Source organism: Sus scrofa, chromosome 10 (assembly GCF_054392235.1).
Source record: "Sus scrofa isolate SSC_HxYL_T2T_F1_AM1 chromosome 10, Sscrofa_HxYL_maternal_Yorkshire_Landrace_v2.0, whole genome shotgun sequence".
Taxonomy (NCBI): Eukaryota; Metazoa; Chordata; class Mammalia; order Artiodactyla; family Suidae; genus Sus; species Sus scrofa.
In genome coordinates, this window is record NC_139392.1 from 20,215,170 (window position 1) to 20,228,685 (window position 13,516).

General features: G+C 45.0%; 1 protein-coding gene across 4 annotated transcripts in view; it reads left to right on the top strand.

The window, feature by feature from the left end:
* The first annotated feature begins 1,014 nt into the window (after window positions 1-1,014).
* The window catches only part of EFCAB2 (EF-hand calcium binding domain 2), a 96,959-nt gene continuing 84,457 nt past the window's right edge, over window positions 1,015-13,516 (top strand). For 3 of the 4 annotated variants that reach the window (XM_084979358.1, XM_084979361.1, XM_003130566.5), the window contains exon 1: window positions 1,238-1,484. In XM_084979358.1, the coding sequence (XP_084835484.1) occupies window positions 1,454-1,484 (31 nt within the window). In that variant the 5' untranslated portion in view covers window positions 1,238-1,453. Of the gene's footprint in view, window positions 1,485-13,516 lie in introns of all 4 variants that reach the window. The other variant, XM_005653792.4, reaches the window with a different exon arrangement.

Genomic DNA, 13,516 nt, shown 5'->3' on the forward strand with positions numbered 1-13,516 from the left:
GACCATAATGACTATGAAATTTAAATATACATGCTAATGATTACTTTCCCCTATTTTTCAGCTGTTCACAATTATATCCCATGTATGTAAGAATCTATCTTCAGATACGAGCCATTTTGTGATGATTCAATTGTTTCTAGTCAATTTCAAAGGGAATGATCAGAGCACCACATGAATATCTTCTACAGAAAAAAATATTTTAACAAAGATTATTAGTCAACTTAAGGTTTTAAGGGATTACAGAACTAGAATAAAAGGAGCATAAAAACTCAGGTAATAAAACCGTTTGATATCTTATATTTTGAAGGCCTCTTAATATTTAGCTAACGGCTTATAAACATTCACATAAAATCACATAAATGAATACACAGATGCACTTAAAATCACCTAAAATTCGTTTTAAAATATATATATTCTCTTGAACTACACCATTAGGGATATTATTCAAAAATCATTTTCGAAAGAAAACATTCTAGTAAGCTTTCCCTTAAAAAGAGAAAAAATTTCCCATCATGCTACAGCTTCAAAGTTTCAGAAACGCTTGATTTCAAACTTTCCCTGGGTACCTTTAACGGGTGGTCTGGTCAAATTTCACACCTAAGCACATTTCCACCTACTAACGGTGAGCATAACAGGGGTACTTTTTTGTTGCTATGAGAACCTTCTATTTTGTATCCGAAATCGCAGCCTTGACAACGCAAATGTTTGCGCCTGTTTTACACATGTTTTTCGACTGCGATTCCGCTCCTCCTAGTAATAACAGCCTAATGGCTCTGGTTTCCTCCCGCGCCGGCCCAGTTTTCCGTCCCAGCTCCAGCTCTCGGCCGCCGCCTCTGGGAGCGGGAGGCGAGTCCTGGACGGGAGAAAACCGAGGGCAGGAGGTGGGGCAGGTCCGGCCCCTCCGTGGCCTGCGGACGCCAAGCGGAGGCGGCGGGATGGCGGGCTGCTTTTGTCATCCCTCGGGAGCTGAGCTCTGCACCCAGTTCTCCAGCTGCGTTTAAAAATCTGCAGTAGGAAAAAAAAAAAAAAAAAAAAATCGAGCAACGCCAGGTCCAAAGAACTGGAGGGGAGGGGGAGTGCAGTGTGTCCGTGATGTCCCCAAATGATCAGAGACAAGAACAGGAGGGGTTCCAGGCTTTATTATTAAATACTTCCTCCAAGCCAGAGAAACCTGGGCTCAGGCCTCGGTTCTGGAAGGAGGAGGATGATGTGAGGGACGGGGCGCGGGGGGCGCGTCCAGACTTCCGGCCTCCAGGGCGTCAGAGGGTCGTGGCGGGAACGGGGAGGGCGCGCGCTCGGAGCTTCCCCCCCACCCCCCGCTCCAGGGTCTTTTTCCCTTGGGATTCGGAGACGCCCATCCTCCGGGCTGGCCTCGCCGCGGGGCAGGAGGGGGCCGGGGCGCCGCGACCTCGCCTAGCGACCGGCCTCTCCCGGGCGACGGCGCCGCAACAAGATGGCGGACGACAGAGAGAGGGAAGGCACAGGTAAGAGGCGCCGCGGGAGCCCGGCCCTCACCGCCCGCCGCGACCCCGGGCCGCGCGGAGGAGCTCCGGCCGGGGTGGGTCTCCCTGCCTCTGGGGCCCCGCCCTCAGCGAGACGCAGACTCAGCCGCAGCCTGCCGCGCGCCCGGCAGGGGAGGGGAGGCCCCCTCCCCCGCTCCCGCCGGCTTCCCCGCCCCGCCGCTCCGCCCTCCCGCCCCCCTCCGCCTCGCCCCTCCTCCGAGGCCGAGCCTCGCTTCCTGCGCGGGTTGGGGCCGCGGCTCCTCCGGAGGCGGCCGGGCCATAATGGCGTCCTTGTTCACGGTCTCAGGGACGCCGCCTCCAGGCCCTCGGCGAGGCTCTCGTGGCCGCAGGCGCCACGCCGGCAACCGCTCAGGCCGTGGGCCCCTGGGGCGGCCTGGGTGAGGACGGACCCGGCCGCCAGAGTCCGGGGGGCGCCTCCCCGGCCGCGCCGAAACCCCGCCCGGTCGGCTTGGCGGTCGCGGCCACCATTTTGCCTCCATAGCGGGGATGTGGGAGGACGGCCTCGAGGTCACCGCCGCTCCGTCGCACAGGCTTCCAAGTGCTGGTGCGCCCCCCGCGTGGTGGCTTGTCTTAAACAAACATCCTAAAACAGATTTAATAAAGAGGAAAGAGCCAACTCCAGCAGGGACCGGGGGGAGCCCCGCGCGCCGGCCGGGCCTCTGCGGCGGCACCAGCGGACCCAGTGCGCGCGGTCGCGGTCGCGGTCGCGGCGGGCAGAGGCGGGACTCGCCCTACCGGCGTCCTGTCGCCGGAGAGCTCGGAGGGATGGGTGTGTTTCGCCAGACTATTAACGTTGTTTTAATTCGGCGGTGTGATAAAAACCTGATCCTCGGTTACCATCCTCCGTTAATTTTGGTAATTGGGGGAACTCATTGCAAAAACATAAAAAAAAAAAAAGCCACGAAACTGTAGAAGTAAACATCTTAGAAATGAAAATAACATTCCACCTTTGTTCTTCGGAGTGCTTGAAACATCATGTCAACATACCATTTTTCTCAGCGTGGAACCAAGTGAAATTGGATTAACAAGTAGTATTTACAAGTGTAGAAGGCAGCCTTAAGAATTAGTCACTTGTTATGGTGATCACAGAAAATCCGTGGAGGAACACGAAACTGTGCCAAAGATCTACCTACTGATAGCAGTAATACTATTTGATTTTTTTTTTTTACTGGTACCCTTAGTCTGAAAAGCCAGACTTACTTTACAGATGTTACCTTTCCTAAAATATCCTTATAATTTTATTGTGCTGCTTTAAAAGTATAAGGTACATCCTAAGAAAATAGTTTTTTATATTAGTTTTAAAACTTCCCCAGAAAACCAGTTGACTTCCTTTTATTTAAATTATTATTTACAAAAATGGAAGAATCATTAAGAGATAAGTAAACACTTACTTAGGGATTTTTTAAAAGATTGGATTCGTTCAGCCTGAGAAAATGCACTGGATTATGCCCTGAATAGTTTTCTTCACTTAAAAAAGTAGAATGAAAGCTTTTCTGATTTTTCAGTTTTCAAAAGTACTTTTCTGTTTAAAATAAATTCAAAGTGGAGTTACCCTGTGGCTCAGAGGAAACAACCCAGCTAGTATCCATGAGGATACAGGTTCTTATCCCTGGCCCCACTCAGTGGGTTAAGGATCTGGTGAGCTGTGGTGTAGTTCGCAGATACCACTGGCATCCTGGCATTGCTATTGCTGTGGCGCAGGTTGTCAGCTGTAGCTCAGAAGGGACCCCTCTAACCTGGGAGCTTCCATATGCTGCAGGTGCGTCCCCCCCAAAAAATAAATTCAAAGGAAGAAACAATTTTATCTATAACTTAGAAGTAATGACTCCTAAAAGTTGGATGTCATTCATTCAGTTGGCTTGTGTTTAATGCTTATCATATGGTAAGCATTCTGATTAGGTTAAAATTTTAGAGGATATACAAAGATTGAAAAAAAACAGTTTTTTTTTTTTTTCCAAGGAAGGGAGATAAGACATCCATAAATGGGAGGGAACAGTCAGCTGGGCTGAGCAGCCTGTGTGGCAGCTGTTGTGCCAGGTGTGTTCTATCCCCTCCTGCTGTGGGCAGCAGCCTGGGCATCACTAGGAGCTTATCCCACAGGAAGGAGCTCAGTCCCTGACCCTGCCCTGCTGAGTCAGAGTCTGCATTTAAACATTCCTGCTTGTGATCCGCATGCACATTAAAGGTTGAGAAGGTTACATGGTATGTCTCATTTGCTCTTTACAAGTTTTATGAGTTAACTATAACTGCAGGGGTTTTTTTTGTTTTTTTTTGTCTTTTTTTGCCATTTCTTTCTTTTTGCCATGCTCCCGTGGCATATGGAGGTTCCCAGGCTAGGGGTCGAATCGGAGCTGCAGCCATCCGCCTACACCATAGCCACAGCAATTCGGGATCCGAACCGCATCTGTGACCTACATCACAGCTCACGGCAATGCCAGATCCTTAACCCACTGAGCGAGGCCAGGGATGGAACCCACAACCTCTTGGTTTCTAGTCGGATTCGTTAACCACTGAGCCACCATGGGAACTCCTATAACTGCAGTTTTAAGAGCATGATGAAATAAAAGTATGTTGTCTGAGGATAAACTAGAAACGCATTAGCTGCTATCTTTATTTTTTTTTTTTAGGACCACACTCCTGGCATATGGAGGTTCCTAGGCCTACACCACAGCCACCGCAACACAGGATCCAAGCCTCGTCTGTGACCTACACCACAGCTCACGGAAAGGCCAGATCCTTAACCCACTGAGCGAGGTCAGGGATCCAACCCACAACCTCATGGTTACTAGTCTGCTAGCATTCATTTCTGCTGTGCCACAACGGGAACTCCCTGATATCATCTTTCTGTACACATTCTACCCCTATATTTGATTCTCAGCTGTAAAGTTTCAGATATTACATGTAACCAGTTAATTGGAATCGATCAGTCTTTGGGGAGTCACTCAAGCTAAAAAAACTCATGAAGAGTGAGGTGTAAACCCAAATGATGAGTTATTAATTTAAGTAGAGGTATGTTGATACAATGATCAGAAAGCTGACCTCTGCGATATAGTATATCATTTTATGGGTATTAAGCTTTTGGGGAGGGCAAATTTGTATTCCTAAATTGCTTGATGAGCATGGAGTCATGCATAAGAAAAAGGATAGTTTTGAAGCCTTTGTCCATCATCTTATAAGCTCCAGGAGGGTGGGGATCACTTCTTTATACTCGTCTTGCAGGTGCATAACACAGGGTAGAAATTCAATAAATATTGTTGTATTTAGGAGTTCCCATCACGGCGCAGCAGAAACGAATCTGACTAGGAACCATGAGGTTGTGGGTTGGATCCCTGGCCTTGCTCAGTTGGTTAAGGATCCGACGTTGCCGTGAGCTGTGGTGTAGGTCGCAGACGCAGCTCAGATCCTGCGTTGTGGCTGTGGTGTAGGCCGTCAGCTATAGCTCTGATTAGATCCCTAGCCTGGGAACCTCCATATGCCGCGGGTGCGGCTCTAAAAAGACAAAAGACCAAAAAAAAAAAAAAAATTAAACTTTAAAATTTTTATTTTATATTGGAGTATAGTTGATTTACAATGTGTTAATTTCAGGTATACAGCAGTCATTCCGTTAAACATATATTCATTCTTCTTCAGATTCTTTCCCCACATAGGTTACTATAGAATATTGAGTGTAGTTCCCTGTGCTGTACAGCAGGCCCTTGTTGATGATCTATTTTATAGATAGTTTTGCGCATATGTCAATCCCAAACCCTGCGTCTCTCCCTCTCCACCACCTTTCCCCTTTGGTAACCATGAGTCTGCGAGTTTATTTCTGTTTTGCAGATAAGTTCATTTGTATCATTTTTATAGATTCTATATATAAGTTGATATCATATGATATTTGTCTTTGACTTATTTCACTCCGTATGATAATCTGTAGGTCCATCCATGTTGCTGCAAATGGCATTATTTCCTTCTTTTTTATGGCTTAGTAATGTTCTGTTGTATATATGTACACATCTTCTTTATCCCGTCCTCTGTCCATGGACATTTAGGTTGCTTCTGTATCTTGGCTGTTATAAGTAATGTTGCAGTAAACATCGGGATGCATGTTTTTTGTCCCCCTGTATTGTGCCATTCCTCTCAAAACCCAACCTTTGGAAATCTAAAGTAGAAAAGAAATTACAGGTGAATATTATTTTTTAAAAAGTGAACTGTTGATAGTATACAGTGTGGAATAGAAAATGGGAGCTTTGGAGTTCCCGTCATGGCACAGTGGAAATGAATCCAACTAGGCACCATGAGGTTGCGGGTTCAGTCCCTGCCTCATTCAGTGGGTTAAGGATCTGGTGTTGCCATGAGCTGTGGTGTAGGTCGCAGACATGGCTTGGATCTGGCATTGCTGTGACTGTAGGTAGGTGTAGGCCGGCAGATGTAGGTCCGATTCAGCCCCTGGCCTGGTAGCTTCCATCTGCTGCAGGTGTGACCCTAAAAAGCCAAAAAAAAAAAAAAAAAAAAAAATGGAAATGTGAGCTTCGGAGTAAGATTTGAATTACAGCTTTCTCAAGCTCGTCTGCTCTTAGCCAAGATGCTATCCTAAGGATAAGGATGTTCAGGTTCTTCGCATGTAAAGGGGGCATAATTAAGACTGTTTCATAATGTTGTAATGGACTGTATCTTATCTTTATTCCTTCACCACCTACCACAATGCCTAGCATTAAAAAGGTGCTGAGTAAATAGGAAGGAAAGTGCTTGGTGCATTCTGGGGATGAGTAGCTGTTGGTGTGTGCAGGACGTATAATCTAAGCGTTAAGAAACACTTAAATCTAAGACTAGTATCCATGAGGAGGCGGGTTCGATCCTTGGCCTTGCTCAGTAGGTTAAGAATCTGGCATTGCTGTGAGCTGTGGTGTGGGTCGCAGACACGGCTTGGATCTGGTGTGGCTGTGGCTGTGGCTGTGGTGCAGGCCGGCAGCTGTAGCTCTGATTTGAACCCTGAACTGGGAACTTACATATTCCGTAGGTGTGGCCCTTAAAAAGCAAAAAAAAAAAAAAAAAAAAAAAGAAGTAAATATTATTCAGGAGTTTTCCTTGGTGGCCTAATGCTTAAGGACCTGGCATTGTCACTACCGCGGTTTGAATCACTGCTGTGGTGTGTGGGTTCAGTCCCTGGCCCAGAATTTCCCTGTGCCCAGGTGTGGGCAAAAAATGTTAGTAGGCCTTAGAAAGGAAAGAAATTCTCACACGTACACCACATGGATGAATTTTGAGGACATCTTGCTAAGTGAACTTAATCAGTCACAAAATGGCAAATACTGTATGATCCCACTTCCATGAGGTGCCTAGAGTAGTCAAATTCCTGGAGACAGAAAGTAGAATGGTGGAGTTCCTGTTGTGGCTCTGTGGTTAGCGAGCCCGGCTAGTATCCACAAGGACACGGGTTCAATCCCTGGCCTCACTCAGTGGGTTAAGGATCCGGTGTTGCCATAAGCTGTGGTGTAGGTCACAGATGTGGCTCAGATCTGGTGTTGCTGTGGCTGTGGTGTAGGCCGGCGGCTACAGCTCCAATTACACCCCTAGCCTGGGAACCTCCATATGCTGCAGGTGTGGCCCTAAAAAGCCAAAAAAATAAAAACAACAAAAAAACAAAACCCAACAAAACAAAAAACAACAACAACAAAAAAGGGAGTTCCCCTAGTGACACAGAGGAAACGAATCTGACTACAAAATAAGATTACACCAGGCACTGTTAATATCAAGAAGGATAAAGATATAACTGTAGGAGTTCCCATCGTGGCTCAGTGGTTACCAAATCCGACTAGGAACCATGAGGTTGCAGCTTCAATCTCTGGCCTCGATCAGTGGTTTAAGGATCCAGCGTTGCCGAGAGCTGTGGTGTAGGTCACAGATGGGACTCATATCCTGTGTGGCTGTGGCTGTGGTGGAGGCTGGCAGCTGTGGCTCCAATTTGAGTGCTAGCCTGGGAACCTCCAGGTGCCTCGGGTGTGGCCCTAAAAAGCCAAAAAAAAAAAAAAAAAAAAAATTGTCATTGTTTTTTGGACAGCAATTTGGAAATTTGTATTAAAATTATTTATAAATTTTGAGATATGGATAAAATCTACTTGTGCAACAAATAGGGATACAAAGTGAATTGTAGACATTGTAGAATGCTTTTTTCTTCACCCACATCTCAACACCACAACAGGGTTGTAATACAAGAACAGCGGCTTACAACTGAAAGTTGTGTAAGATGCAAACTGTAGTTAGGGAGGCATTCTCGGAGGAATCTGGCATGTCCAGCTACAGCAAACTTTAAACACACCCTGTTTTGAATCAAATCGACATAAAGCTGATGACCTCGCTCATTTCCTTATCTGATGCCTCGTGTGTGGCTTTCAACAAAAAATCACAAGGCAGCTAAAAGGCAAGAAAAACAACCTGAAGGGAAAGCAAGCATCAGAACCAGACTGAGATATAGGATACAAAGTTTGCAACTATTAAATAAAGAATTTTTTTTTTTCTTTTTAGGGCCACATCTGTGGCATATGGACGTTCGCAGGCTAGGGATCAAATCTGAGCTACAGCTGCTGGTCTACACCGCAGCTACAGCAACACCAGACCCAAGCCTTGTCTGTGACCTACGCCACAGCTCACAGCAATGCCAGATCCCCTACCCACTGATCAAGGCCAGGAATTGAACCTGCATCCTCATGGATACTAGTTGGATTTGTTAATGCTGAGCCACGATGGGCACTCCAGATAAAGAATTTAAGAACAATGACTGGAGTTCCCGTCGTGGCTCAGTGGTTAACGAATCTGACTAGGAACCATGAGGTTGCAGGTTCAATACCTGGCCTCGCTCAGTGGGTTGAAGAGCCCGTGTTGCTGTGAGCTGTGCTGTAGGTCGAAGACGCGGCTCGGATCCCACGTGGCTGTGGCTCTGGCATCAGCCAGCAGCAACAGCTCCGATTCGACCCCTAGCCTGGGAACCTCCATGTGCCTCGGGCCCTAGAAAAGACAAAAAGACAAGAAAACAAAACAAAACAAAGAGCTATGACTAATATGTTAAGGGCTCTAATGGAAAAAATAGGCAGCATGCAAGAACAGATGGGTATTGTAAGCCTGGAGATGAAAACTCTAAGGAAGAAAGGGAAATGACCAAAGGCACGTTACGGAGATGAAGAATGCCTTTGACGGTCCCATCCAGACCCAAGGTGGCTGAGGAAAGAATCATTGAGCCTGAAGATGTCAATAGAAACCTCCCAAACAAAAGTGCAGAGAGGAAAAAAAGAAAAACAAAAGTGAAAACCACAGCATCTGAGAACTGGAAATTTTTTTCAAGATTTAAAATTCAAAAAGAGAGGGGAAAAAAAAAAAAAAAAAAGGAGTTCCCGTCGTGGCTCAGTGGTTAACAAATCTGACTAGGAACCATGAGGTTGCAGGTTCAATCCCTGGCCTCGCTCAGTGGGTAAGGATCCGGCATTGCCGTGAGCTGTGGTGTAGGTTGCAGATGCGGTTCAGATCCTGCATTGCTGTGGCTGTGGTGTAGGCCAGCAGCTACAGCTCCAATTAGACCCCTAGCCTGGGAACCTCCATATGCACGGGTGTGGCCCTAAAAAGACAAAAGACAAAAAAAAAAAAAAAAAATTCACATATATGGAATTACCTGAAGGAAAGGAATCAACGAATTGGAGCACAAGAAATATTTGAAGTAATCCCAAGAATTTTCCAAAATTAATGGCAGAGACCAAACGAGATCCCAGAAGCTAAGCAAACACCATCAGGATAAATACCAAAAAGCTATGCCTAGGTAGGTTATATTCAAACTGCAGAAAACCAAAGGTAGCATGAAAATCCTGAAAGAAGCCAGAAAAAAACACAGGCTAGGCTACCTAGGCTTCTTGTCAGAAATCACGTAAACCAGGAGTTAGTGGACTTAAATGTTTTAAGTCTTGAAAAACAGGGAAAGCAATGCCACCAAGGTCACATAGCTGGGTGCTGAAGCAAGGACTCATGGTCAAGTCTGTCTGACTCTAGAGCCAACGTTCTTAGCCACTATATCCCACAGAGAAGTCAAGTGGAATTTTACATAAAAGGAAGGAAAAATTCGCCCATGATCTCATTATCTAGAGCAGTAGTTCTCAGACTTCAGTATATCACCTGGCTGGCTAGTTAAACCCTAGGTGGCTGGGCACCTGGCTCAGAATTTGGGGGCAGTGCGGGGTGTGAGGAGGGGCTGAGAATCTGCATTTGTAGCAAGTTAACACAGGATGAAGATGTTATTAAAAACCATCGCTCTAGAATCTAGAGTAAAGTTTGCCATTTTTTTCTCCAGGCCGCTGCAGTGGCAACACTGGATATTTAATCTGCTGCACCACAAGGGAACTCCTAAATTTTGCTATTTTATTTTATTTTACTTCATTTTTTTGTCTTTTTGACGCTGAACCCATGGCACATGGAAGTTCCCAGGCTAGGGGCTGAATAGGAGCTGTAGCTGCCAGTCTACGCCACAGCCACAGCATCTCAGCATCTGAGCTGCATCTGTGACCTACACTGCAGCTTGCAGCAATGCTGGATCCTTAACCCACTGAGTGAGGCTGGGAATCGAACCCACTGAGGATCCTTATCTTCCTGGGATCGAACCCACTGAGTCACAACAGGCACTCCAAAGTTTGCCATTTTAATATATTTTCTTATGGTTTTTTTTCTAGGCAGATTTATATTTTGTTTTGTTATAGATTTTAAATTACATTGTATATAGTTTTATGTCCATCTTTTCTGCTTACTATCATAAGCACTTTTTCCTGTCATATTTCTGAAAAACATTATTTCTAATAGCTACATTGATTATATTTATGAAATGCATTTAAGCTTTCCCTGACTGTTGGATATTTACATCATTTCCAGATTTTCTGTGCTATAAATAATGCCACAATGAATATTCAGTGAATGTCTTGTGTTAAGAATCTTGTGGAGTTCCCTAATAGCACAGTGGGTTAAGGATCTGGCCTTGTCACTGCTGTGGCCTGGGTTCCTGGCTGTAGGCTTGGCTGAAAAACAATAACAAGAGAATGTTTTGGAGTTCCTGTTGTGGCGCAGTGGTTAATGAATCCGACTAGGAACCATGAGGTTGCAGGGTTCGGTCCCTGCCCTTGCTCAGTGGGTTAACGATCTGGCGTTGCCGTGAGCTGTGGTGTAGGTCGCAGACGCGGATGGGATCCCGAGTTGCTGTTGCTCTGGCATAGGCCGGTGGCTACAGCTCCGATTTGACCCTAGCCTGGGAACCTCTATCTGCCACAGGAGCAGCCCTAGAAAAGGCAAAAAAAGACAAAAAAAAAAAAAAAAAAAGTTTTGACACAGCTTTCATCTCCACCTTCCACTCCCTTTGGAAAAATGATTTCATTTAATCTCATTTCTGTTGGTTTTTACTAGTTACATACTAGTTATTAAACATTATTATTATTATTATTATTTTTTGTCTTTTTAGGGCTGCACCTGCGGCACATGGAGCTTCCCAGGCTAGGGGTCAAATCAGAGTCGTAGCCGCCAGCCCACACCAGAGCCAGAGCAATGCAGGATCTGAGCCACATCTGCAACCCACACCACAGCTCATGGCAATGCCGAGCCCCAACCCACTGAGCGAGGCCAGGGATCAAACCCTTGTCCTCATGGATACTAGTCAGGTTTGTTAACTGCTGAGCCACAACGGGAACTCCTAAAACATCATTTAATTTCTAAATTCTATGAGTATCTTGTTGTGATCCTTTTGTACTAATTGCATTCATTTCTTTTAAAAAGTGTAATTAATGAAAGATACGTAGATACCCATCTGAGCTTCTGATCAGAGTAAGACACACATTTGCTTATGTTTATCTCTACTGTTATAGTAGAAACTCCGTGAGGTCAGAGACTATTTCACTTACTGCTAAATCCGTGGGATTTAGAACAATCGTAGAATGTAGTAGTCACACTGCAAATATTTATTGAAGGAATCAATGAACCAGGAATAACACATTGAGTAAAGAAGTTTAATGCCACCCTGTATGGTCTTATTTTGAGTAAATGTATTTTTCTGTTAACCTTCTAAAAATTTTGAAAATAGGAGTTCCTGTCGTGGCTCAACGGAAACGAATCCCATCATGAGCCATGAGGTGTGGGTTCAATCCCTGGCATCACTCAGTGGGTTAAGGATCTGTCATTGCCATGAGCTATGGTGTAGGTCGCAGACACAGTTCAGATCCTGTGTTGCTGTGGCTCTGGTGTAGGCCGGCAGCTATAGCTCCGATTAGACCCCTAGCCTGGGGACTTCCATATGCTGCAGGTGCAACCTCAAAAAGCAAAAAAAGAGAATTAAAAATATTGAAAATATCTTAGAGTATCTTCATTGCATTTGCGTAGGCGCTTAGATTGGAAATTACATATTTAATCCTACCTCATCATTTAAAAAGCTGGAATGGCACTTCCACTTCAACATGATGATTGAGCGCAAATAATTATTTTTACCCTTCCTGAAACCCCACTAGAATGACAGTAAGGGAATTTTTAGAAAGGCGTAGACTGACAAAGAGAATAGGAGAGGACTTATTAGTGGTTTGTTAAAACAACATTAGGAGAGGAGATAATAAATTATTAAATGGATGGATGAATGGCAACTAACTTCGCAAAACCAAAGAAAATAAGAGTAAGCCTATAGAGGAGGGAGCCAAAAGGAAACAAACCACGCAGAGCTGTAAAATCTTGGAAAGGCTTGAGAGTGGAGGCAGGAGCCATCTCTGAAGGCCTGTGTGTGGAGTGAGGCTAAATATAGGAGGTTTGGATGAAAGTCATAAGGCACACAGTTGGCTCTCTCATCCCCTGGAGTAACAGGTGCTAACTTCCCTTCCACCCATGCAGAAGACTGCAGGATCACTTTATTTTTATTATTTATTTTTTGTCTTTTCTAGGGCCGCACTTGAGACATATGGAGGTTTCCAGGCTAGGGGTCCAATTGGAGCTACAGCTGCCGGCCTACACCACAGCCACAGCAACACCAGATCTGAGCCACATCTTCGACCTAACGCCGGATCCTTAACCCACTGAGCGAGGCCAGGGGTTGAACCCTCAACCTCATGGTTCCTAGTTGGATTCATTAACCACTGTGCCACGATGGGAATTCCCATTATGATTATTATTATTACTAACTTTGATACAATAGCTGAAATATTAACATTTGTACTCAATGTAATATTATCACATACATTAAATACTTCTGTGTAGGACCCAAGATAATAAACCGGGAAAGTGGTAGTATGTCTAATAGGATGTCAAAGAGATGGGGATTTGAAATTCTCTTAATTAAGGTCTTCGTGGAGTTCCCTTCGTGGCTCAGCAGTTAATAAACCCAGCTAGGATCCATGAGGATGCAGGTTTGATCCCTGGCCTTGCTCATTGGGTTAAGGATCCGGCCTTGCTGTGAGCTGTGGTGTAGGTTGCAGACACGGCTCGGATCTGTGTTGCTGTGGCTGTGGCGTAGGCTGGCAGCTACAGCTCCGATCTGACCCCTAGCCTGAGAACTTCCATATGCCTCGGGTGCGGCTCTAAAAAAGCTAAATAAATAAATAAAAATAAAAATTAAGGTCTTCATTAGTAACGAGGACGAGAAGATATGTACCTCTTTGATTGGTTAGTAGATGTGCATTGGTAACTACATTATAGTATAAGCACTAAAATCTTCAAAAGAAGAGTGAAAGGAATTTAGAGATTAAAAAACTTCAGGTGAAATCAGTAAATGAAATTTCATAGAAACTGTGCAATATAATGAAATGAGAGGGAAACTTTCAAATGTGACCTCAGTTTCAGTGATTTTCTCTCCATTACACTTCAGCTGCCCACTTCCAGGGCCAAAGCGTATACTGCATCATCTAGAATTGTTCCAGTTCTGAGATCTTAAATTCAGATATTTTATTCTTCGACTACCTTATCATACTGGATGTGTATTTTTTTTTTTTTTTGTCTTTTTGCCATTTCTTTGGGCCGCT